The sequence below is a fragment of the Bos javanicus genome, chromosome 19, assembly GCF_032452875.1.
Source record: "Bos javanicus breed banteng chromosome 19, ARS-OSU_banteng_1.0, whole genome shotgun sequence".
Classification (NCBI taxonomy): Eukaryota; Metazoa; Chordata; class Mammalia; order Artiodactyla; family Bovidae; genus Bos; species Bos javanicus.
Window position 1 is genome coordinate 15,770,719 of NC_083886.1, and position 22,558 is coordinate 15,793,276.

Genomic DNA, 22,558 nt, shown 5'->3' on the forward strand with positions numbered 1-22,558 from the left:
AGACCCAGAATCCAGCTCCACCCACCAGTGGGCAACCCCACGGCTTACAGAACCAACCTGTCCACCAAGAAGCCAGATCCTACTTTGGGACCACCTGGGCCTCTGTCCTGAGCACTAGTAGGCTGACACAAGCTTTGGGACAACCTGAACTTGTACGCAACTGTGTCAGAAACCACTCCACCTCACCAACACTAACGATCTGACACCAACTCTGGGACCCCTGAGCCCTGCAACCAGACTCTAGGACTCAGCTCTCCCTGCCAGTATTCTGGCACTAACCCCAGGAACTGGCTTTACCACCAGTAGGTGGGCCACAGCCCCAGAGTCTTCTAGTCTTGAGTCCACACACCAGGGAGCCAGCACAAGCCCCAGGGCCCCTGGAGTTCCGCAGTCAGCTGCTTTGTGACCAGGTCCCACTAACAGCAGCCAACAGCCTCTATACAAGGAAGTGCCTGGTAAGTAAACAGACCAGGGTCAACCAAGCCTATCAAACCGCCCACATAGCCCGCCACAACAAAAGGAACCACACAGCCCTCATGGGGGGAGTCCCCAGAGCATGCAGCTTGGACGACAAGAGGGGTGTGCACTGCTGGAATGCACAGGACATCTCCTGTACAAAGCCATTTCTCCAACGTTAAGAAATACAACTCACATACCAGATGCATAAAAATATAAACAGCAACTTAGGCAAAATGAGATGCCAGAGGAACATGCCCCAGACGAAGGAACAAGATTAAACCTCAGAAGAACTAGCTGAAGTGGAGAAAAAAAGAAAAAAGAACTAAGTGAACTGAAGATGGGCAATCTACCTGAGAAAAAAGTTCAGGGTAGCAATCATGCATGCATGTGTGCTAAGTTGCTTCAGGGGCGTCTGACTCTTTGTTACCCTATGGACCGAAGACCACCAGGCTCCTCTGTCCATCGGATTTTCCAGGCAAGAATGCTGGAGTGGGTTGCCATGCCCTCCTCCATGGGATCTTCCCCACCCAGGGATCAAACCCGAGTCCCCTGCATTGGCTGGTAGGTTCTTTTTAGCGCTAGCACCACCTGGAAGCCCAGTGATCATAACAGTGATTAAAGAACTTGGGAGAAGAATGGATGCACAGAGCGAGAAGTGAGAAGTCTTTAACAAAGAGTTAGAAAGTAAAAAAGAAAACCCCCAAAGAGATGACAGATGTAACCAATAAAGTAAAAAATACACTAGAAGGAATCAACAGTAGACTAAATGACACAGAGGAATGGGTCAGCCAGTTGGAAGGAGGTAATAGAAATACTGCTGCTACTGCCAAGTCGCTTCAGTCGTGTCCGACTCTGTGCAACCCCACAGACAGCAGCCCACCAGGCTCCCCCATCCCTGGGATTCTCCAGGCAAGAACACTGGAGTGGGCTGCCAAATAGAAATAACTGATGCCCAACTCTCTCTCTGGCCCATGGTCCCCTCTGGACTCCCACAGCAGATACCCTTCTTTATTTAGAGAACTGTACTTGCAGCTTCGTCCTGGGTCAAACCCCTGACTGTCCAAAAGTGGAGACTGGCAAGGTCCTTACTTGTTTTTTGGGCCCAAGATTCTTCTCCCAACACCTCCCAACTGATCTTTGGCTTCCCCGGGGTCCTGTTGGAAACACGTTTTCTCGATGACCTTCTCCATCACCTATGTAAGGATATACGTTTTTCAGCCACTTTGTGTGTTGCCATCAAATTGACAAAGGTCCTTTATATAGAACAGAAATTTCTCACCTTATGGTTAGCTTTCTGTCATCTTTTCTGATCCTTTACTGTTACTATGAGTTTGTTTGTTTGTTTTTAATAGTGAAAACTTTTATATTTGGAATTAGCCAGCTGGACTTGGTTTAGATGATCCCAATTTTGTTGGCAACAGCCAAAACATCCTAGTGAGGAGCCAGCTTTCTTCTGTCCATCAGGCCTGATCAGGGTGTTGACCTCAGCCCCCTCAATGTCATCGAGCTTCTTCCCAGCCTGATTAATCTGATGCTTGTTGCCTTGACAGCCACAGTGAATACCAGTGTGTTTTGGTCTTCTCTTTTCTTCTTGGCTGACTCAGATCGAGGGAGAATTTGATGACGTCATAGTGGTCGAATTCATTTCTCCTAGGGGCAGTCTCCCAAGGGTATTCGGGCTGCCTCCTGAGCTGCAGTGTTTCGGGCCGCCTTTTTTTGTGAACCTTAGCCACAGTTTTTGTGGCTGTGGGCGCCTTTCAACACTGCTGCTTTGGCCTTCAGAGCCTTTGCTCTGGCTTAGGCTTTGGAAGGGGCAGGGGCTTCCTTCTTCGCCTTTGGCACCATCTTTGTGAAAAGCGGAATTTATTTTTAGTGTGGTTTTTATTTTCCCACTTATTCTGTCATTTCTATGGAGTTGGGGGAAGCAAAAGAGGCAACACAGATGCTAAGGGTTCTGGCCTGTATTTTGAGCCCTGTATGATCTTTCCTATTGCTCTCATTACTTGGGGTGTCCACAGAAGCTTTTGACTTCCCCGTCGAGTGTTTTTTTGGTTTTTTGTTTGTTTGTTTGTTTTCTGTTTTGTTGTGTTGTTTTAGCAGAGAAAGATTTATTGCAAGGCCATGCAAAGAGACAAGCTGATTCATGCCCTAAAAAGTTTCGAGCTCCCCAGAGGTTTTCTGCAAAGCATTTTAAAAAATCAGGTGAGGGTGGGGAGGGTTGCAGGGTATGTGATTGTGCACAATTGTGCACAATTCTCTGATTGGCTGATGATGAGAGCACAGGGTGGTGTCACAAGGGTTAACTTTACCTGACTTAGGCTTCAAAAGTCCTTAGGCTTTTGAGCTATGGTGTTGGAGAAGACTCTTGAGAGTCTCTTGGACTGCAAGGAGATCCAACCAGTCAATCCTAAAGGAAATCAGTCCTGAATATTTATTGGAAGGACTGATGCTGAAGCTGAAACTCCAATACTTTGGCCACCTGATGCGAAGAGCTGACTCACTGGAAAAGACCCTGATGCTAGAAAAGATTGAAGACAGGAGGAGAAGGGGACGACAGAGGATGAGATGGTTGGATGGCATCACTGACTTGATGGATATGAGTTTGAGTAGGCTCTGGGAGTTGGTGATGGACAGGGAAGCCTGGCGTGCTGCAGTCCATGGGGTCGCAAAGAGGAGGACACCACTGAGCGACTGAATTGAGGCTTCAGGAGGCCTGGGGCTATGAGCTCCTGGTCATCCAGTAGGTAACATCTTCCATCTGATGAGGAGTTTCCACATCTGTAAAACAACTCAGGAAATGTATATCTAGGTATGTGATTATTATGTATTATCTAGGTAAATGTATTAATGTATATAAATGTATTATCTAGGTACTTCAGAGAAGAGCTAAAGCAGAGGATATGGGGGACAAGACCCCAGAGGGTCCTGCTTCCCCCCTTTTCTTTGATACTCTTGAGATTTTGTTTCAGAGTCTTGAAGATCTCAAAGAACTATTGGAGTAAAGCAATGCTAGCCCTAAGGGCAATGTGTGTGGTTTTGACTTGCCAACTGAGTAGAGTGAAATGTGAGCGCAAACCACTTGGGCTGTGCCAGGTGCCTCACAACAATGGCAGCTGAAAAGAAATGAGGGGTGACATGAGACTTTCCTTCCTGACCAAGCACCTGGTCAATCACAGCTGTTCTCTGAGCTCTTTGAGGAGACGATGCAATGTTATGTAAAGTCAGTTACATGATACTCTCTTTTCACAGTTCCTCAAAAACAACATGTTCTCTATTGTCTCCTTGCTCTCTGTGGTGACTCCGCCAGAAATGTCCCTTGCTCTCAACCCTCCCAGCAAAACTCAATCCATTTAGATGCTACCATAAAATCTTCCCTCACTGTCCCAGTCAGAACACCCCTCTCCCTTTCCCTAGAATTCTGAAACAGATATTTATCATCACTCAAGCTGGCAATGATTGAGTGACTGTGCTGTGCTGTGCTTAGTCACTCAGTCGTGTCTGACTCTTTGCGACCCCATGGACTGGAGTCCACCAGGCTCCTCTGTCCCTGGGATTCTTCAGGCAAGAATCCTGGAGTCCGTTGCCATTTTCTTCTCCGAGGGATCTCCTGGACCCAAGGACCGAACCCGAACTCTTGCATTGGCAGGCAGATTCTTTATTGGTGAGCCACCAGGGAAGCCCTGGAAAAAGTTGAAATGTGGCTCAGTAAGTCTGCCAACCAATTTTTGAATTTTTAAAAGTAAAAATCTTGGGACTACCCTAGTGGTCCCGTGGTTAAGATTCCATGCTCCCAATGCAGGAGGCATGGTTTCCATCCCTGGAGAGGGAACTAAGATCCTACTTACCATGTGGTGTGGGGGAAAAAATAAAAATAAAAATCTTACAAATGCAAAATAGCTAGAAAAATATGTGCTTTAAAGTTGTAAAAAAAAAAAATCCATACATTTACTATTTCACTTTTAGAACCATAGACAAGATTTTTTAAGTAACGTAGCTCATACCCTTTTTTCTTGACATGGACCAGGGCTGGGGCAGAGGGCCCACTTGATTATGGACGGTGGGGTCTGTATTTGTCACATACAAGTGATGTAGCAAAGAAGTAAACCTTTAATATAAGGGTCCCACCCACCCTTTCAGTATTATTCAATTTTTTAAAATCAATGCAAATGTGTTGATTTGAAAAACTTTTTAAAAGGCACTCCTGCATACTCACCAGTGGGCCACAGAAGAACCTTTGAGGTCTCTGATTATGTTGCCATCAAAGTCCATTCACCCCATTGTTTTGTAATTTTCATTTACTTTTTTGAGTTCCCTCTTCAAGCTATGAGGTCAGGGTCACTTCCAGGCTGAGTCCATAATATTATGACAAAGAAGGGATGTGGTCACTAAACCCATTCTCTCTTCCCACTGGGCACATAGATGACCTATATTTTTCTTACCTCTGCCTTTAAGTTGGAGTCAGGTGACTTCATTCTGGCCCTGGAGTGTAAGTGAAAGTAATTTATGCTATTTCCAGAAATGGGCCATGAAAATCTGCCTATCCCCCTCTGCTTCTCCTCATTGGCAGCAAACTTGGAGGCTCCTTTTTTGAAAATCTTCACAAGATAGAAGATGTGAAAAACATCATCAAGAGGGAAAAGAATTGCAGAAAGAAGAGGCCAAAACCTCTCAAAAATTAAAAGGCAAAGAAAATGAGTGTTTTCTAAGTAAATTACAAATTAAAATTCTGCTTACTCTTAATTTTTACTGTTCAGCCATTTTTCTTTTTTTTAATTTATTTATTGATTTTAATTGGAGGCTAATTATTTTACAATATTGTAGTGGTTTTTGCCGTACATTGACATGAATCAGCCATGAATGTACATATGTTCCCCATCCTGAACCCCCTCTCACCTCCCTCCCCATCACACCCCAGCCATTTTTCTTGACCTTGCTCTCTGATTCCATACATTCCAGAGTGTTCAATGGATTTGTAACTATTAAATAAAAATAGCTGTCATTTATTAAATCATGTAAAAGTATTAAAATTAAATTTTATTGATTAAAAAAATGGATGCATGAAAAAGCTTTGCCCAGCACACACACACATACACATACACCCCACTGCTGACCCACAGCAGACTGTGACATAAGCAAGAAATAAACCTTCATTTAATGACTCCCCTGAGATTTATGGGTTGTTTATTATAGCAGTGAGCATATCCAGGCTAATGTAGGTAGGAACTCAATAATTGCTTGAAAAAAAATAAAGACTTTCCTCTAAAGATCGAAGCAACAACTTGGCAGGTAGGCTAGTCTCCACAAAAACAAAAAGAATGTCATTATTTTGTCCCAACTAAACATTCTTCCCAGAAACAGCTTGTTTCCTTATATTGTTGCTGGCGACAATTTCTATCACTTGACTCGAGGCATTTAAACAGTGTTATTATAGACAACAATACAGAAAATTTCGAATAAATGACAGCCTTGGCACCCAAGCATGAGAATTCAGCTATTTCCTGTGAGATATACATACTTAGACCAGCTCAATTCATCCTTCTTCTGAAACATATACTTACAGGAATTTCCTCAATGGTCCAGTGGTTAAGAATCTACCCTGCAATGCAGGGGATACAGGTTTGATCCTTGGTTGGATAAGATTCTGCAGAGCAACTGAGCCCACAAACCACAGCTAAAGAGTCCATATGCTGCAAGGAAGGTTCTGCATGCTGCAACTAAGACCCAATGCAGCCAAATAAATATTTTTGAAGTAAATAAATAAAACATATACTTACAGATCATTTGCTATCTGCTAGGCTTGCCCTGCCTCGATGAGTGGAGGAGAGAAGATGGAAACAGCCTTCTAACCACAAAAGCAGAAAGAATGGGGCAAGGACCCCCACTGGAAGAGCGTGGTCAAGGCCATTGGACTGAGAGAAGGAAGAGTGGATTGGTCCTGCATCCAAATCACTTCATGAATGTGAGCGAGTCTCTGCCCTTCCTGAGTCCCAACTCCTCCTCTGTAAATGGCCCATGTAGACAGATCTAAGGACAGCAAGTACGTAGCACCAAGCTGCCCCTTCACAGAAAGCACATCAGTCACGTGATCCACGGATGCAGCTTCAGAACAGTTTCCAGCACTGAGCTCCAGGCCACTGCTAGTCCAGGAAACCTGCTAGCTGCCTGCTAGAGTCCCTTGGACTGCAAAGAGATCCAACCAGTCCATCCTAAAGGAAATCAGTCCTGAATATTCACTGGAAGGACTGATGTTGAAGCTGAAACTCTAATACTTACGGCCACCTGAAGTGAAGAACTGACTCGTTGGAAAAGACCCTGATGCTGGGAAAGATTGAAGGCAGGAGGAGAAGGGGACGACAGAGGATGAGATGGTTGGATGGCATCACCAACTCGATGGACATGAGTTTTAGCAGGCTCCAGGAGTTGGTGATGGACAGGGAAACCTGGTGTGCTGCAGTCCATGGGGTTGCAAAGAGTCAGACACGACTGAGCGACTGAACTGAACTAAACCCCAAATAAGGCATCTTCTAGGTTCCCATTAAGCTTCTCTGTCACAAAGTGAGAAACCAGGAGACGGTCCCAAAGAGATCTACTCCCTGAACTTAGAAATGTCTCAGACCAAAGGTTTTATAGAGAAGCCAAAGCAAGCAGGACGATTTTAGAGACTGCTTGATTGGGACTCCCATGGTTCTTCCCCATAGCATAGTGGTTAAGAACACAGACTTGGAAGACTTCCCTGGTTGTCCAGTGGCTAAGACTCCATTAAGTGGCTCTTAATGCAGGGGGCCTAGGTTCCATCCCTTTGTCAGGAAGCTAGGTCCCACATGCCACAGTTGAAAATTCCTCATGCCACAGCTAAATATCTCATGTGCCACTATGAAGATCGAAGATCCTGCACGCTACAACTAAGACTCAGTACAGCCAAATAATTAGATAAATATTTTTTTAAAAAAAGAACATAGACTTGGGAACCAGACTACCCAATCAGAATTTGAAGCCTGATTCCACTTATCAACTGTCAGAGCTTGGGCAAGTTATGGATGCTTTTTGTGCCTCAGTTTCCTCAACTGCTAATATAATATAAGCTAATATAATTTAAGCCTTAAAATGCCTGATATTCATGAAGCATTTGGGACAACATCTAGTGTGTATTAAAGTGTGTGTGTGTGTGCACCCTAGGTTGCTTCAGTCATGTCCAACTCTTTGCAACCCTATGGACTGTATCATCTGTCCATGGGATTCTCCAGGCAAGAATACTGGAGCGGGTTGCCATACCCTCCTCCAGGGGATGTTCCTGATCCAGGGATCAAACCCACGTCTTTTATGTCTCCTGTATTGGCAAGCAGGTTCTTTACCACTAGCACCACCTGGGAAGCGCCATATTAAAGTATAAAGCTTGTTAAATAAATTATCTAGTGAGCACCATGGCACTTCTTCACCCCCAGGGGACAGTGAAGGAGTGAGGATGAGGTTGGGAGCCAAAGGTTCTGCTGAAGAGCTTAAGTGAGGATTTCCAAGACTGGAGACCCTATCCTGTTACCCCAAATCCTCTCTGACCTCTGGCCCCCATACAGCCTTGCTCTGGGGCCTGGTACCAGAACTAAGTACGGGACACATCCCAGCCTTGAGATCTTGAACTAAGGCTGAGCCAGTCTTCCCTCCCCATGGGGCTCATGGTCTTTCTATGACTAAGGAAAGGCGTACGTCAGAGGGTTAAACAGGGCTTCCCAAGTTGCTCAGTGGTAAAGAATCCACCTGCCAATGCAGGAGATGCAGGAGACGTGGGTTCGATCCCTGGGTCAGGAAGAGCCCCTGGAGTAGGACATGGCAACCCACTCCAGTATTCTTGCCTGGAGAAACCCATGGACAGAAGAGCCTGGTGGGCTACAGTCCATGGGCTCACAAAGAGTCAGATACGACTGTGCGACTGAGCATGGGATAAAAAATAAAATATCATATCTAAAATCTGGCAATAGAAAAGGGTTAAACATATTCCCACTAGGGTGGAGGTCAATTTCCTCTCTGAAATCTTGGCTCTCCAGGCTTCCTTCACTCCACCCTCAACACATGTGCAGGATGTGAAATCGCTGAGGGATCTACTACTTCCTACTTCCCTTTGAAATCCTAGTTCCCTTACTGGAAAAAAAAAAAAAATTTTGTCTAGATGAGCATTTCTCAAAACTTCCGAAGCCCAGGAAGCCTCTGAAGCCCCTACCAAGCTGCCTCTCCTCCTGCAGCTGCTCCTCCACGGGAGGATGAAGGTCTCCATGGCAGCCGTCTCCTTCCTCCTCCTCCTCAGCATCACTGTGGCCCTTGGGTCCAAGAACGGATCGTCTTCAAGTGAGTACAACACCTTCCAACCTGGTCCCTGTGGGATAGCAAGCAGGAGCCGGGGTGCTGGGATGCGAAGAGAAAGGGGCTCCAGAAGGGGGTCTAGTGTCTTCTTTTCTTTATTACTGAAGTGTAGTTGCTGTGGGCTCCCCAGGTGGCTCAGTGGTAAAGAATCCTCCTGCCAAGCAGGAGATGCGGGTTTAATCCCTGGATCGGGGAGACCCCCTAGAGGAAGATACAGCAACCCACTCCAGTGTTCTTACCTGGAGAATCCCACGGACAGAGGAACCTGGCCGGTTACAATCCAGGGGTGGCCGGTTACAATCCAGGGGTCGCAAAGTGTCAGATACTATTTAGCGACTAAATAACAACAACATAGTCCCATGGACAGAGGAGTCTAGTGGGCTGCAGTCCATAGGGTCACAAAGAGTCGGACACGACTGAAGTAACTTAGCACGCATGCATACACAAGGTTATATTACCTAAGGTGTCTAATATAGTGATTCATAATTTTTAAAGATCATATTCAATTTATAGTTATAAAATATTGACTGTATTCCCTGTGTTGTATAATGTATCCTTGTAGCTTATTTTATACTTAATTGTTTGTACCTCTTAATCCCCTAGCCCAACTTTGCCCCTCCCCACTTCCTTCTCCCTACTGGTAAACACTATTGTTCTGTATATCTGTGAATCTTTTCTTTTCTGTTCTATTCATTTGTTTGTTGTGTTTTTTAGATTCTGTGTATAAGGATATGATACTGTGTTTATTTTTCTCTGTCTGACTTATTTCACTTAGCAGGCTCTGTTGCTGTGAAAGTCACTCAGTCGTGTCCTACTCTTTGCAACCCCATGGATATAGTCCGTGGAATTCTCCAGGCCAGAATGGGTAGCCTTTCCCTTCTACAGGGGATCTTCCCAATCCAGGGATCAAACCCAATTCTCCCGCATTGCGGGCAGATTCTTTACCAGCTGAGCCACAAGGGAAGCCCAAGAATACTGGAGTGGGTAGCCTATCCCTTCTCCAGTGGATCTTCCAGGCCCAGGAATCGAACCGGGGTCTCCTGCATTGCAGGCGGATTCTTTACCAACCGAACTATCAGGGAATCACTTAGCATAATGCCCTCCAAGTCCAACCAGGTGGCTGCAAATGGCAGTATTTCATTCTTTTTACGGCTGAGTAGTATTCCACTGTGTCTGATGTCCTCTTAAACTGGTTTCATCCTCACATAGCCCAGGACCAGTCCCCTCCCTGCCAACGCCATGCAGTGAGGCCAGGTTATCTCTTCACTCCCTCCATTCCTCTCTCTTTGCCATTAAACTAAAGACAGGCCCATCCCATTTGGGCTCGTTATCCCCCAGGAGACTGGGAAGACGTGTATGGGACCCTCAAGGTCACTTTGTCCCTTTACCCCCTGAGATTTGGGTCCAGGCTGCTTCCAGGGTCTCCCTACCCCATGAGTGCAGCATCACTTGGGTATGTACTTGGGGGAAAGGAACAGTTGGGATGGGGGAGCTCCTAGGCCACCATTTTTCAGCTTGTTTCTTCAGAAGAGCTGCCTTTACAGGCAACCCAAGCTATTCCTCACTCTGCAATTTTACCTCGTTTCCTTTTTAGAAACTGAAGGGAAACATAGAAGGCTGTTGAAATGGAGCTAGACTAGACTGGGTGGAATGGGGACAGTTTGCTTTGCTTATCTGAGGAGTCACTGGGCAGCTCAGAGGATGCAGTGACAGTGGTTCTCAGGGACCAGGGGGTCCCTTACTCCACTCTTCAGGGGGTGAGAGTGCTGCTGGAGATGGCGCTGCATAAGACCACCAGCCCTTCCCTTGCCACCCAAGCACCTCGGTGATGCCGAGGCCATCGCTGTGCACACCCATATTTCTGTCCAGGTTGGTCACATAACGTGACGGCCCCAATCACTGCACCCCCTAACTGCAAGGCCCTTGATCTGAAACCCCTCCCCTGCTGCCCCTGTAATTCAATCTTGGTGTGACTTTGTTGTCACCAAGAGCACCTCCTACAAGAGCCATGAAATTTTGGAATCAAAAAATAACTGAAAAATACGGTGATTTTTTTTAAGTGTTTTAGATCAGGAAAATTTTTCTTCCAGCAAAATCTTACACAGGAGGCCCAAAATGTAAAACGGAAAAAATGGCAGATGGGGTCTTACACCCGTAACTCAGCTCCCAAGTGCCTCTGCGCCTCCAGGAAGCTGTGTGTAAAATGCAGTCAGCCGCCAAGGCAGTTAACCGCCTTGTTCACAGATGAGCAGACATGGGGGTGATGGTGCAAAGCCAACAGAGGCTGGATGGGGTTAGATCTGGTAGTCCTAGCTCCCTGGTCATTGTCCGTGGGTCTTGGTGTGGGCATTCTGCCCTCTTGGCAGGGCGTGGGTTCAGTGGGGATCAGGCAGGATGGGGGCACTGGGAGGGACAGGATCTGCATCCCCAATCCTATTGGGACTTTTCCCCCCTAATATCCCTTCTCCCCAGGGTTGTGTGCTCGCTGAGATCTGGACTTTGCTGCTCTTCCATCCAGAGTTCAAAGTCATCAGCCAGTCCTTTGGGGGTGAGGTGGCAATTGTCGTGGTCTATGCGCAGGTTGGAAAAGAATTTCGAGACATGAGGCAGAATGAGAGGAGAAGAGAGTTTACTAGAGCAGGAGATGCTGTTAGGCCAGTGGGCTGGCTCAAGACAGGGACAGTGCCTTTTGTGGGCTGGTAGCCAATTTTTATAGCCTCAAGACAAAGAAACTTCTTGCTAGAAGGGTGGTGTTAGGTGGTTGGTTAGGATGCTATAGGATGGGTATTTTTGTCAATGTGGGGTCAGGGAGCTGCCCGGTTTAGAGCAGGGGGGCTCATGACAACATAGCTTCCCTGGTGGCTCAGATGGTAAAGAATCTGCCTGCGATGCAGGAGACCTGGGTTTGATCCCTGGGTCAGGGAAGATCCCGTGGAGAAGGGAATGGGAAACCCACTCCAGTATTCTGGCCTGGAGGATTCCTTGGACAGGGGAGTCTGGCGGGCTACAGTCCATGAGGTGACTTTGGTAAAGGACTCCACAGGGGTGAGAGAAAGGGAGGCAGGGTGATCGGTGATGAAGGAGGAGAGAAAAAGGAGCCCGGGGATTAGCCTGAGAGGGAGGCCAGGGGACTGAGCTTTCTCTACAGCCCTCTCTCTGAATTCTGGGGTGCTCTCCTTCCTTTCCTCCTGCACCCCCTAGGGTTCCAGAGGCAGTCAGCACCCTGTATCTCTAACGAGCACCCTGATCTCAGCTTGCTCCCCTCTTTCTCCTTAGGAGGACCTTACCACCCCGCCGAGTGCTGCCTCACCTACGTGAGCCGGCCAGTCCCCCGGCAGCGCGTTTCAAGCTATTATGAGACCAGCAGCCAATGCCCCAAGCCTGGAATCATGTAGGTGAAACCCACACACCACCCTGGGGGATGGAGGGCCCGTAGGGCTGGGAGCACGGTGGGGAAGGGCAGGGGGGAGAACGCAGGATGGGTGCTCCCCAAAGTGCTCTCAGGCATGTCCACAGAGAGAAGCAGCATGGGGTGGGGTAGGGAGAAGCAGACTTGGGGCTCAGAGGCCGTCAGGGGGGCCCTGCTGGGTCCAGGAGGAAGCTGGGCCCATGGATGAGGATGTGGTGGGGAGAGGAAGGAGAGGCAAGGGACACCTCCTGGGTTGGGCATGGAGACTGGACGGGTCTAAGCAGCCCTGAGGGGCTGGAGGGTGTATCTCCGAAAATACACTGGCCCTGGGCTGCCTCTAACTAAGGAAGGGGAACCGGTCTGGGTGGAATGAGGAATCTGTGAAGAAGGAAGGACTGGCTCTCGCTTCCTGGCTCCCGGAGCCTTGGTTGGTCATCCTTCTCCCCTCTTGTTCCACAGCTTCATCACCAAGAAGGGCCATTACATCTGTGCCAACCCCCGTGATGGCTGGGTCCAGGACTATATCAAGGAACTGGAGGAGTGACCCAGAAGTAATGGAGAAGGACACAGCTCGGGATTTAAAGAGAGGGGGTTGAACCCCACTCCCCTCCTCCCAGCTCAGCCCCAGCCGCCTCCTGGGAGATGCCCTGACTTGAATTAAAGACCAGTCAGGCCCTTCCCTGCCCTCATGCATTTCTACTAAATTTCCCCGCTCGCTGCGGACTTGAGGACACTGGTGAGCCCAGCCATGCCTGCTCTGGCAAGGCAGCTCAGGGTGCCACCCTCAGCCTCATGCTTCACTCTGCAGAAGTTTGGCCAGAGCCTGGTGCAAAAAAAAAAAAAAAGGGTCAGGTCTGCCATGGAGGTAGAGAGAAACTGAACAGGAAGTGAGGAAGACACGCTGTATAAAGGCTACCTTGAGACAGTAATGACCACAATAAAAACAGATACTATTTTTGTAGCACCTCCATAGTCCAAGCACTCTGCTAAAGCAGTCTATGTGCATTCATTTATTTAAGCTTCACAAGGAAAGCTTGATTTTGCAGCTAAATCTTCATAAAGGCCTCTCTGTAACAGTTAAGTTCCATAGTCTTTTTCTGTGGTGGTCCCAAGGCCTTTGTCCCCTGCTGGCTAAGATAGGAATGATTGATGGACAAATTTTATCCAATTCTTCGCCATCCACATACACACATCAGGTTGCACTATATTGTTTTATTCATTTTTGTGTACTTCACAAGGCATAGCAAAAAGTCTGGCCCACATCAGGTGCTCAGGAAATGGATGGATGGGTGGGTGGATGGGTGGGTGGGTGGGTAGATGGATGGATGCATGCATGCATGCATAGATGGATGGATAGTGGATGGTGGATGAACGGGTGGATGGATGAATGCATAGATGAATGAATGGATGGTGCATAGATGAATGAATGGATGGTACATAGATGGATGGGTGGATGGATTGATGCATAGATGGGTGGGTGGATAAATGGATGAATAGATCAGTGGGTGGATGGATGGATGGTGGATGAATGAGTGGATGGATGCATAAATGGATGGATGGATAGATGGGTGGATGGATGGATGGATAGTGGATGGTGGATGAATGGGTGGATGGATGAATGCATAGATCGGTGGATGAATGGATGGTGGATGGGTGGATAGACGGAATGAGAAAGGAACCAAGAGGAAGCTTATGTTCCAGCTGACCCCAAAGGCTCTCAGACCCATCTTCCAGGTTCAAGGAGCTCTGCATACACAGAGGAAGAGCACACCCAGTGTAGACATGATGACCACCCTCCCTGGTCTCCAGCCCTCCATAAAGACCAAGGGTGTCTGCACAGCAAAGGCACAGCAGGCTTCCTCATACCTCCTCTCCTCCACACACAGAGGTTAAGGGTTATCTCATATACCTACCCCGCTACCCTCATAAAAAGCCACAGCTTTACCACCACTAACTGCCCTGAACCCACCAGGACTAATTGCATTGCCTGCTTTTCCCTATTTTATAAGCAATCTTGCCAAACAACAAGACCCACAAGGATTTTCGAGATCCTTATTTCCCCACACCCCGTCCCCCACAACTGCTATCTCCTGAAACACTCCCTCATGCCTCTAGAGGTCACAGTCCATCAAAGAGCAAATCCCCTCTTTCATTTCTTCTCTGAAAGCTGCCTTCAGCCTGGAACAGGGTTCTGAGGCAGTCTGAAAAGAGAAGATACTGAGGGGCAGGTCCATGGGCCCATGCTGAGTCGCTTTGTAGCCCACCAAGCCCCTCTACTGGAGTGGGTTGCCATGCCCTCCTCCAGGGCATCTTCCCGACCCAGGGATTGAACCTGCTTCTCCTGCGACTCCTGCATTGCAGGCGGATTCTTTATCATCGAGCCGCCAGGGAAGCCCGAGGGGGCAAGTCCAGCTTTAGCCAAAGCCAAGGGCGGAAGCTGGAACTCTGGGACCCAGAAGCAGGTTGTCAGGTTCACCGTGTTGGACAGCCCTCTGCTGGCCATGATTGACCACGGTGGCAGATTGGATTAACCCACACTGAGGGCACCCAGGCTTCCCAGGTGACGCTAGGGGTAAAGAACTCGCCTGCCAATGCCAGAGACCTAAGAGAAGCTGGTTTGATCCCTGGGTTAGGAAGATCCCCTGGAAGAGGATACGGCAACCCACTCCAGTATTCTTGCCTGGAGAGTCCGAAGGACAGAGGAGCCTGGCGGGCTACAGTCCTTGGGGTCGCAAATATTTGGACATGACTGAAGAGACTTTACCCGCACGCACGAGGGCACCCAGGAGGGATCAGCTGATTAGACCTGAAACTGGTTCCCAGTGCAAAGTCCAAAGAGGTAAATGAGAGCATCAACAAATGAGACAAACATTTCAGCAAACAGGAACCCAAAGATCTGACCCTTTAGGAATGGGGGAAGAGTATTAGTGACGTAATCTGCAACAAGAAAGTGTGAGTTCCATCGTGTGTCCTTGGACGGGGGCGAGGGGGACACTCTTTTCCGAGGTCACTAAACCCTACCCTTGCCTCAGTCTGTGCTCTCTCTAACCCTGCTTTCTGTTTGCCTCCCAAAGACTGATCACCTGGGGAAAAGGTCGGTTCAACCTCCCCTCTTCTTTCCCAAAGTAGAGATGGGGGCGGGGAACTCGATGAAGCCACACAGATTCTGTTTCCAGGACTGCCTATCTGGCTCCGTGGTAAAGAATCCGCCTGTCAATGGAGGAGACGTAGGTTCAATCCCTGGGTCGAGAAGATCCCCTGGAGGAGGGCATGGCAACCCACTCCGGTATTCTGGCCTGGAGAACCCCGCAGACAGAGGAGCCTGGTGGGTTACAGTCCATGGGGCCACAAAGAGTCGAGTCGACTTAGTGACTAAACAGCCTCTGCCTCCTACCCACGTGAGATTTATTTAGCCTCTCTAAGCCTCAGGGGCCTCATCTGCAAAACGGGAATAAAGTCTCTACTCCCCTCTGTGAATTTAAGTAAAATAGGGCCTGAAGGGAGCTGACACCCAGCGCCTATTCTTCCCTTTCTCTTTTCCTCCATGCAGATGCAAATATTAGCAAATTCAACTGTGCACCAGACCCCACCCTCCACTGCCCTCCCTTTCAGCAAACAGGAAGGGAGGACCGTCGTCTCTCTTCCTCCACCCACTCTGAAGTGGTCAGAGTCCAGAGAGCTGAGGGCCCCGCGTGGGTGACCAGCAAGGAAGGAGACTGTGTCCGCCCAACCTCCCCCCGGAGCCTGACTGCCCACTGAGAGGATGAAGGTCTCCGTGGCTGCCCTCTTTCTCCTCGTTCTCACCATCACTTCTGTTGTTCACAGCCAGCCAAGTGAGTCCACCTGCCCCTGGAGGGCGGCACTGAGCCAAGGGAACAGGGAGCAGGCCAGGGTGATGCCGAGAGTGCTCTCAGGCCTCCGTCATCAGCCCCAGGCCCCCACCTGCACCCACGCTGCTGCACACTGGCCCCTGGCAAGCAGAGCTGAGCTGCGCTCCAGAGCTGCTGGGGCTGGGCAGTCTCAGGAAGCTGGGTCGAGGTCACGTCAGGAGTCCTGAGGACACAGCAGGAATGATCATTTAGGAGGAAGAGCCAAGGAAGGAGCAGAAGGGACAATCACAAACATATGTGATGAGGAGGAAGGCGAGGCAAGTGGGTGGGAAAAGCCACGCCTGCTCTGGCAGGGCAGGACCGAGGGAGTCAGGGAGGCCGGCGGAGGGAGATTTGGGGCTAAGCCCAGAACGGCGAGTCTGAATCTAGACACCCCTTGCGGGCAGGATCTGTTGTAGATTTCTGGGACTGCCATGGCAACCAAGAGACGCCCCAGTGGGATGCCCACATGTGCCATTTGGGGATTTCTGGGCCCTTGGCTCCATCTCCCAGCCTAGGGCTAAAAAAGTTTGTAGAAAAGAGAAAAGGGGTTGAAGGAGATTGAAAGGCTTTGTAGCCATGAGACAGATGCATGGGCTCTGCCTCTACCAGCATTTATGAGGGCTGGTGACAGGCAAGGGACCAGAGACTCAGGCCATCTCTCAGTACATACCCGCCTTTAATGGCCCTTTCTTTCTCCCTAAGGCTGCCCTTGGCACGTAGTCTGGCTGGATTCTGCCTTTGTGAACCCTCGGGGGAGCGAGGGTCACACACACCATGTAATCTGCCCACATACTCTCAGCACGCCCCTGATCCCTGTAAACGTCGCCTTAAAGAACCAGGGCCACTGTGGGTAGAGGCGCCTCCTGGGGGTGGGAGGGGGCAATATTGCCCTTCGGGAAGGTCAGGCAGGAAGAAAAATGGCCCAGCCAAAGCATGGATCAGCCAAATGGTGCCCTGGAGACGTCTCAAGTTTTGCCACCTACTGGTCAGGGATTTGCACTCTGCAGGTCTCGGGGCTGGGGAAGGTAATATCCTTGAATGATGAGCAGTCAGGGGAGCTCAAGGGGGACACAGTGCTACCAACCAACCAAGTCTGGCCTCCTGGGAGTGTCAGAGAGGGAGAGAAAATACTTTCCAAGCCAGTAGAGTGGCCATTACTACCATTACCTCTTTTAAAAAAAAAGAAGAAGTTTTTATTTTGTATTGGAGTGCAGCCATTAACAATGTTGTGATAGTTTCAGGTGCACAGGGAAGGAACTCAGCCATGCTTACACATGTATCCATTCTCCCTACCATCAGCTCTTAATCACAAGCGCTGACACTTTCTACACCAGACTCTGAGTTAAGGGTTTTGCAAGCATTTTCTCAACTCATCCTCACCACGATCCTAGGACATAACTTCTTTTTATTATTATTGATTTATTTTTATTGAAGTATAGTTGATTTACAATGTTGTTAATTCTTGTTATACAGCAAAGTGATTTGGTTATACATATATATGCATTCTTTTTAAATATTGTTTCATTATGGTGTAGCATAGGATATTTTGTTACTTGCAGAATAACTGTTTTACAATGTTTTGTTCGCAATGTGAATCAGCTGTATGTTTGCACACATCCTCGCCCTCTTGGGCCTCCCTCCCACCCATCATCCCACCTCTTTAGGTCATCACAGGGCACTGAGCTGAGCGCCCTAGGTTATACAGCGGCTTCCCACTAGCTCTCTGTTTTACACATGGTAGCATATATATGTCAATGCCACTGTCTCAATTCATCCTGCCTTCTCCTTCCCCTGCTGTGTAGGATGGAGCTTTTTCACCTTCATTTAATGGGTGAAGGCATCCAGAGAGGTTAAGAAATTTGCCCGTGATTCAAGTCATTTAGTCAAGACTCCAACCCATGCTGTCTGGCCCCAAAACTTAAATACAAGCCTTTTCCCCTTGCCCTGACATCTCCTGCTCATCCTTGCATCTCAGCTTCCCCCCTACCTCAGCTTCTCTGGTGCCTCTAGGACAGAATGCAGGCTCCCTGACATAGTTCAGAAGGGGTGCAGCCCTCCCCGCCCTCTTTAATATCCTCTTCCTACTTCTTCCTTCCCACCTTGCACTGTGGCTCCTGGAACTGCTCCATCCTCCCAGACACGCTGGGCTTCCCCCACCTCAGGCCTCCATATATTTCTTTCTTCCAGATCCCATGACCCCTCTGTCTGCCTAAGTCCTGCTCATCCCTCAGGAATCAGCTCAGACATCACCTGCTGAGGGACTTCTTCCTCAACCAGCCAGGCTGGGTCAGGTGCTCCTCGTTCTGTTCCCATGGCCCCTTGCGTCAAAATCTACTCTATCCCATTGTAGTGCTTATCTGTTCACTTTGCTTTTTCACCCAGACTGGTCTATAAGGGGACACAAGAGTAGTGACTGTGTCTTCCACATGTTCTAACTCCCATAGAGCCTGGCTTGTAATAGGAGCTCAATATATGTTTGCCCAGTCAAGTTCATCAGCAAATGTGAATCCCCCAGTCCTTTGTACTTGATGAAGCTCAGCCTCAGATGAGGCTGAAAGATCTGCAGAAGATTCATCTTTTTCTCTTGTCTGCTACCCATCAAGCTACCACCAATCCCTGCTGACAGATGGCTTTGCCATCAGAAGAACGGACAAAATGCAAGAGATGGGAGATGGAGGTGGGCAGCCATGGGCTTCCTCTCTGCCTTCTTAACTCAGCTTTCAATGTCATCCCCTCAGAAATTCCTGAGTCGGTGAACCCCCCACCCAACTGCTGCCTGAAGTATCATGAGAAAGTATTGCCGAGGAAACTGGTGGTGGGATACAGACAGGCCCTCAACTGTCACCTGCCGGCAATCGTGTAAGCACCGTCCTGCAGACATTTACAGGCAGCGGGAAGGGGAGCCCAAGGCTGGATCGGGGTACACAGAACCAAGTCTCCATGCTAGAACAGGGGAGCAGCAGTTAAGGGCCTGGGCTTTGACTCATGGGACAGGCCTGGGGTTTGTTCTAGACTTTGCCACCTTACAGAGGCACGTGGCTGGTTCATGTGGTCCAAGAAATGGTGGCCATAATGGAACTCGAGCCTGAGGGTCTAGGCTGAATGGAGAGGGGCTGAAAGAAGAGACGATGAGGTCTAGAGGCCAGAGAGGGGAGTTTTTTGAGGGGACCCAGACAGAGGGAGGCCTAGGGAGGTGGTACAGGGCATGAGGCAAGCCCCCAGTGAGCTAGAAGTGAGGGGGAGCGTGTGGACTGGACCCCTAACTGCTCCAGGGCCCCTGATGGTCTAACTCTGCCCCCACAGCTTCATCACCAAGCGGAAACGAGAGGTCTGTACCGACCCCAACAATGACTGGGTCCAAGAGTACATCAAGGATCCCAGACTTCATCTGCGGCATTCCAGGAGGTTGGCCTAGGTTAACATCAGCAGATGGGAGGAAGGTCAAGCCCAGATCCACAACTCGCCGTGGTGGTCAGGCCTCCAACAGAGCCCAAGTTCGACGGGGGGGGGGTGAGGCGTAATCCCGTGAAAACGCAGGCAACCTTGTGGTCTGAATGACAAGAGTCACCTTCAGAGAAAGAGGCCAGAGATTCAAAAAAGTAAAGCATTTCGAATATATTCTCAGTCTCCGGAGGAAATGCCAAGGTTGAGGGGGAGGGCAGGGATACATCCTTAACGCTCAGCACAGCACTTTCACATCCTCCTCCTTGTCCTGCTTCAGACCCTCACCTCCCTCCGATGCACCAGCCCGTCCTGAACGATCACGTCCTGCCTCCCAACAGCCAAACCACCTCTGGCTCTCTCTGGCCTCCCACTCATTAAAAGACTCACGGGACTCCTGACTTTTCCTGTCTACCCTTATCCTTTGTCTAGATCTCTTTTTTCTTCTATTATGCTTTTCTTTTAAAACCTAACCTTTTGGGACTTCCCGGGTGGTCCAGTGGCTAGGACTCTGTGCTCCCAGTGCAGGGGCCCAGGTTCAATCCCTGGTCAGGGGACTAGATCCCACACGTTGCAACTAAAAAACCCCTCATGCCGCAACTAAGACCCAAGGCAGCCAAATAAATAAAAATTAAAAACAAAAAACCTAACCTTTTCTTATGGGAATCGTCAAAGGCTAATGATTTTTGTCCCTGTTGCTGAGGCTTTGCTGAATTCCCCAATATTGGGTCTTCCCCAGGGTGATGTGGGTACAGATGGTACTGAAACAAAAGAGGAGGTGTCAATCCCTAGGTCCCTCCCACTGCAAGCTGGAAGGGCATTTGGCTAGGCTGGGGGTGAAAATCCTGGTCCAAAACTCAACCATTCAGTAAACACAATTTCCTTTATTACCAACTTCGTTTCTAACTCCCTGCCTCCTTTCTGCTGGGATGGCAGAAACTTAATCTCAGTTTTTTCAGGGTCTTCACATTCCCCTGAGAAATTTCTCCATTTGGGGAACTGGAGCTTTTATATAGCACTGAGGCCAGAGGTGGGGGGCTTCCCTGGTACATCAGATGGTAAAGAATCTGCCTGCAATGCAGGAGACCTGGCTTCGATTCCTGGGCTTAGGGAAGATCCCCTGGAGAAGGTAATGGCATTCTACGCCAGTAGTCTTGCCTGGAGAATTCCACAGACGGAGGAGCCTGGTAGGTGACAGTCCATGGAGGGCTAAGAGCAGGACGTGACTGAGTGACTAACACTTTCACTTTATTTTTTTTCCAGACGTGGATTATTTTTTCCCCTCCTCCCTACCTCTCTGTCCCCAGCTCAACAATAGGGAGTGGACTCAGACAAAGTCCAACATTCCCCCAAAATGGTGTTGTGAAGGCAAAGCAAAGTCAGGCAAAAGCCATGACTAAAGCCCTATAGGGAAACGAATTTGGTGAAGTGATCATTGGGAAGACTGGTCTTCCAATGACTCGGATTCTGCTAAACTGACCCAAGCCTGCCCCCAGTGGCCGCCCGTGGTACTACATCATCCTGCCTGCCTGCTCCCCGACCCCAGCTGATGCTAACCCACCCAGACGCCACCTGACCCCAGCTGACCAATCAGACTCTCTCTTAGATGAACTTCGGACCTGAGAAACCAGCCCTGGAGCATTGTCCCAAGGGAAGAGGTCTGTGTACTCGTCCGCCGAAGCCCCTGGAGCTGCCCTGTCCCTCCTCCAGGCTTGGAGGTTTGGCTAACCTCAGTTGCATGAGGCGCCCCAACATTCTTCCCACTATTCTTGTTTGTTTTGTCCGTTTGTTTGAATTCCTAGAGGACCGTGGTGGCATTTAGCACCTCTGCAATAACTTTTTGCTGGTTTAGGTCAGTTCTGTTGTGTGTGTGTTCACACGTACCCAACATTTTTACCGTATTTAAGTGTACAATTCAGTGGCATATTGTCATGCAACCATCACCACTATCCATCTCCAGAACTTTTCCCTCACCCCAGACTGAAACCTCTCTTCCCCATAAACAATAACTTCCCCCTCCTCCCTCCCCCCAGCCCTTCAGTTCAGTTCGGTTCAGTTCGGTCGCTCAGTCGTTTCCGACTCTTTGCAACCCCATGAATCGCAGCACGCCAGGCCTCCCTGTCCATCACCAACTCCTGGAGTTCACTCAAACTCACGTCCATCGAGTCAGTGATGCCATCCAGCCATCTCATCCTCTGTCGTCCCCTTCTCCTCTTGCCCCCAATCCCTCCCAGCATCAGAGTCTTTTCCAATGAGTCAACTCTTCGCATGAGGTGGCCAAAGTACTGGAGTTCCTAGCCCTTAGGAACCACTATTCTGCTTTCCGTCACTATGAACACGATTCCTCTAGGAACCTATAGGTACCTCTAGGTACCTATACCTCTAGGTATAAATGGAATCATGTCATATTTGACCTTTTGTAACTGTCTTATTTCACGTAGCACAATGTTTTTAAAATTTATGCATGTTGTCAGGATTTCATTCTTTGCTAGGCCTGAATGATATTTCATTGTCTGTGTCTACCCTGTTTTGTTCATTCATTAATGTGTCCACGGGTGTCTGGGTACCCCCTTTTCTTTACACGAGCTCGAGTTAGCAGGTCTTAGCTTCTGTCGTTTGTGCCAAAAGCACTTTAACTCCTGTACTGACCTGTCAGTCACCACGCTAGCCAGGCAGGAGCTTGGGGCAGGTAAGGGCCTCAAACTCTGACCCTCCCCTTTGTCCCGGACAGAGGTCAATGCTCCCTTGTCGTCCCTCCAGGCTGTGAGCTCCTACTTTTGGATCCAGGGATTTCTCTCCACAATTCCTGCAATCAAAGCTAACTGTGATCAAACATCCTCCAGGAGCTCACAGCCCAGGGATGACAGAACCACCAACAGATACAGCATAGCCAGGCTGGACCTCTGCTTGCCAGAGCCAGAGTGAACACAGAGAGGTGGCAGGGCTTGGATTGACGCAGAAGCCAGACCACGATTGGTGTGCACAGCCAAGCAGGAGGTTTCAAAGTCCTTAGCCAGCACCAGGG

The 22,558-nt window shown here is 49.0% G+C and overlaps 2 protein-coding genes across 2 annotated transcripts; both read left to right on the forward strand.

The window, feature by feature from the left end:
* Positions 1-8,576: 8,576 nt before the first annotated feature.
* On the forward strand, positions 8,577-12,899 carry LOC133231782 (C-C motif chemokine 14-like). The gene is made up of 3 exons (XM_061390343.1): positions 8,577-8,796; positions 12,088-12,202; positions 12,680-12,899. Exons 1-3 carry the CDS (start codon positions 8,712-8,714, stop codon positions 12,762-12,764), a joined length of 285 nt encoding a protein of 94 aa, XP_061246327.1. The 5' UTR covers positions 8,577-8,711; the 3' UTR covers positions 12,765-12,899.
* A 2,955-nt stretch (positions 12,900-15,854) lies between these two features.
* CCL16 (C-C motif chemokine ligand 16) lies at positions 15,855-19,710 on the forward strand. Its single transcript, XM_061390342.1, has 3 exons — positions 15,855-16,053; positions 18,831-18,951; positions 19,396-19,710. Exons 1-3 carry the CDS (start codon positions 15,984-15,986, stop codon positions 19,505-19,507), a joined length of 303 nt encoding a protein of 100 aa, XP_061246326.1. The 5' UTR covers positions 15,855-15,983; the 3' UTR covers positions 19,508-19,710.
* Positions 19,711-22,558: the final 2,848 nt, after the last annotated feature.

What these genes read in the sequence shown, in the direction of transcription:
- CCL16 (XM_061390342.1), top strand. Translation starts at nt 15,984, where the DNA reads ATGAAGGTCTCCGTGGCTGCCCTCTTTCTCCTCGTTCTCACCATCACT. An exon ending in TGTTGTTCACAGCCAGCCAA is followed by an intron (nt 16,054 to 18,830) that starts GTGAGTCCACCT and finishes TCATCCCCTCAG; the next exon opens with AAATTCCTGAGTCGGTGAAC. An exon ending in TGTCACCTGCCGGCAATCGT is followed by an intron (nt 18,952 to 19,395) that starts GTAAGCACCGTC and finishes CTGCCCCCACAG; the next exon opens with CTTCATCACCAAGCGGAAAC.
- LOC133231782 (XM_061390343.1), top strand. Translation starts at nt 8,712, where the DNA reads ATGAAGGTCTCCATGGCAGCCGTCTCCTTCCTCCTCCTCCTCAGCATC. An exon ending in CAAGAACGGATCGTCTTCAA is followed by an intron (nt 8,797 to 12,087) that starts GTGAGTACAACA and finishes CTTTCTCCTTAG; the next exon opens with GAGGACCTTACCACCCCGCC. An exon ending in TGCCCCAAGCCTGGAATCAT is followed by an intron (nt 12,203 to 12,679) that starts GTAGGTGAAACC and finishes CTTGTTCCACAG; the next exon opens with CTTCATCACCAAGAAGGGCC.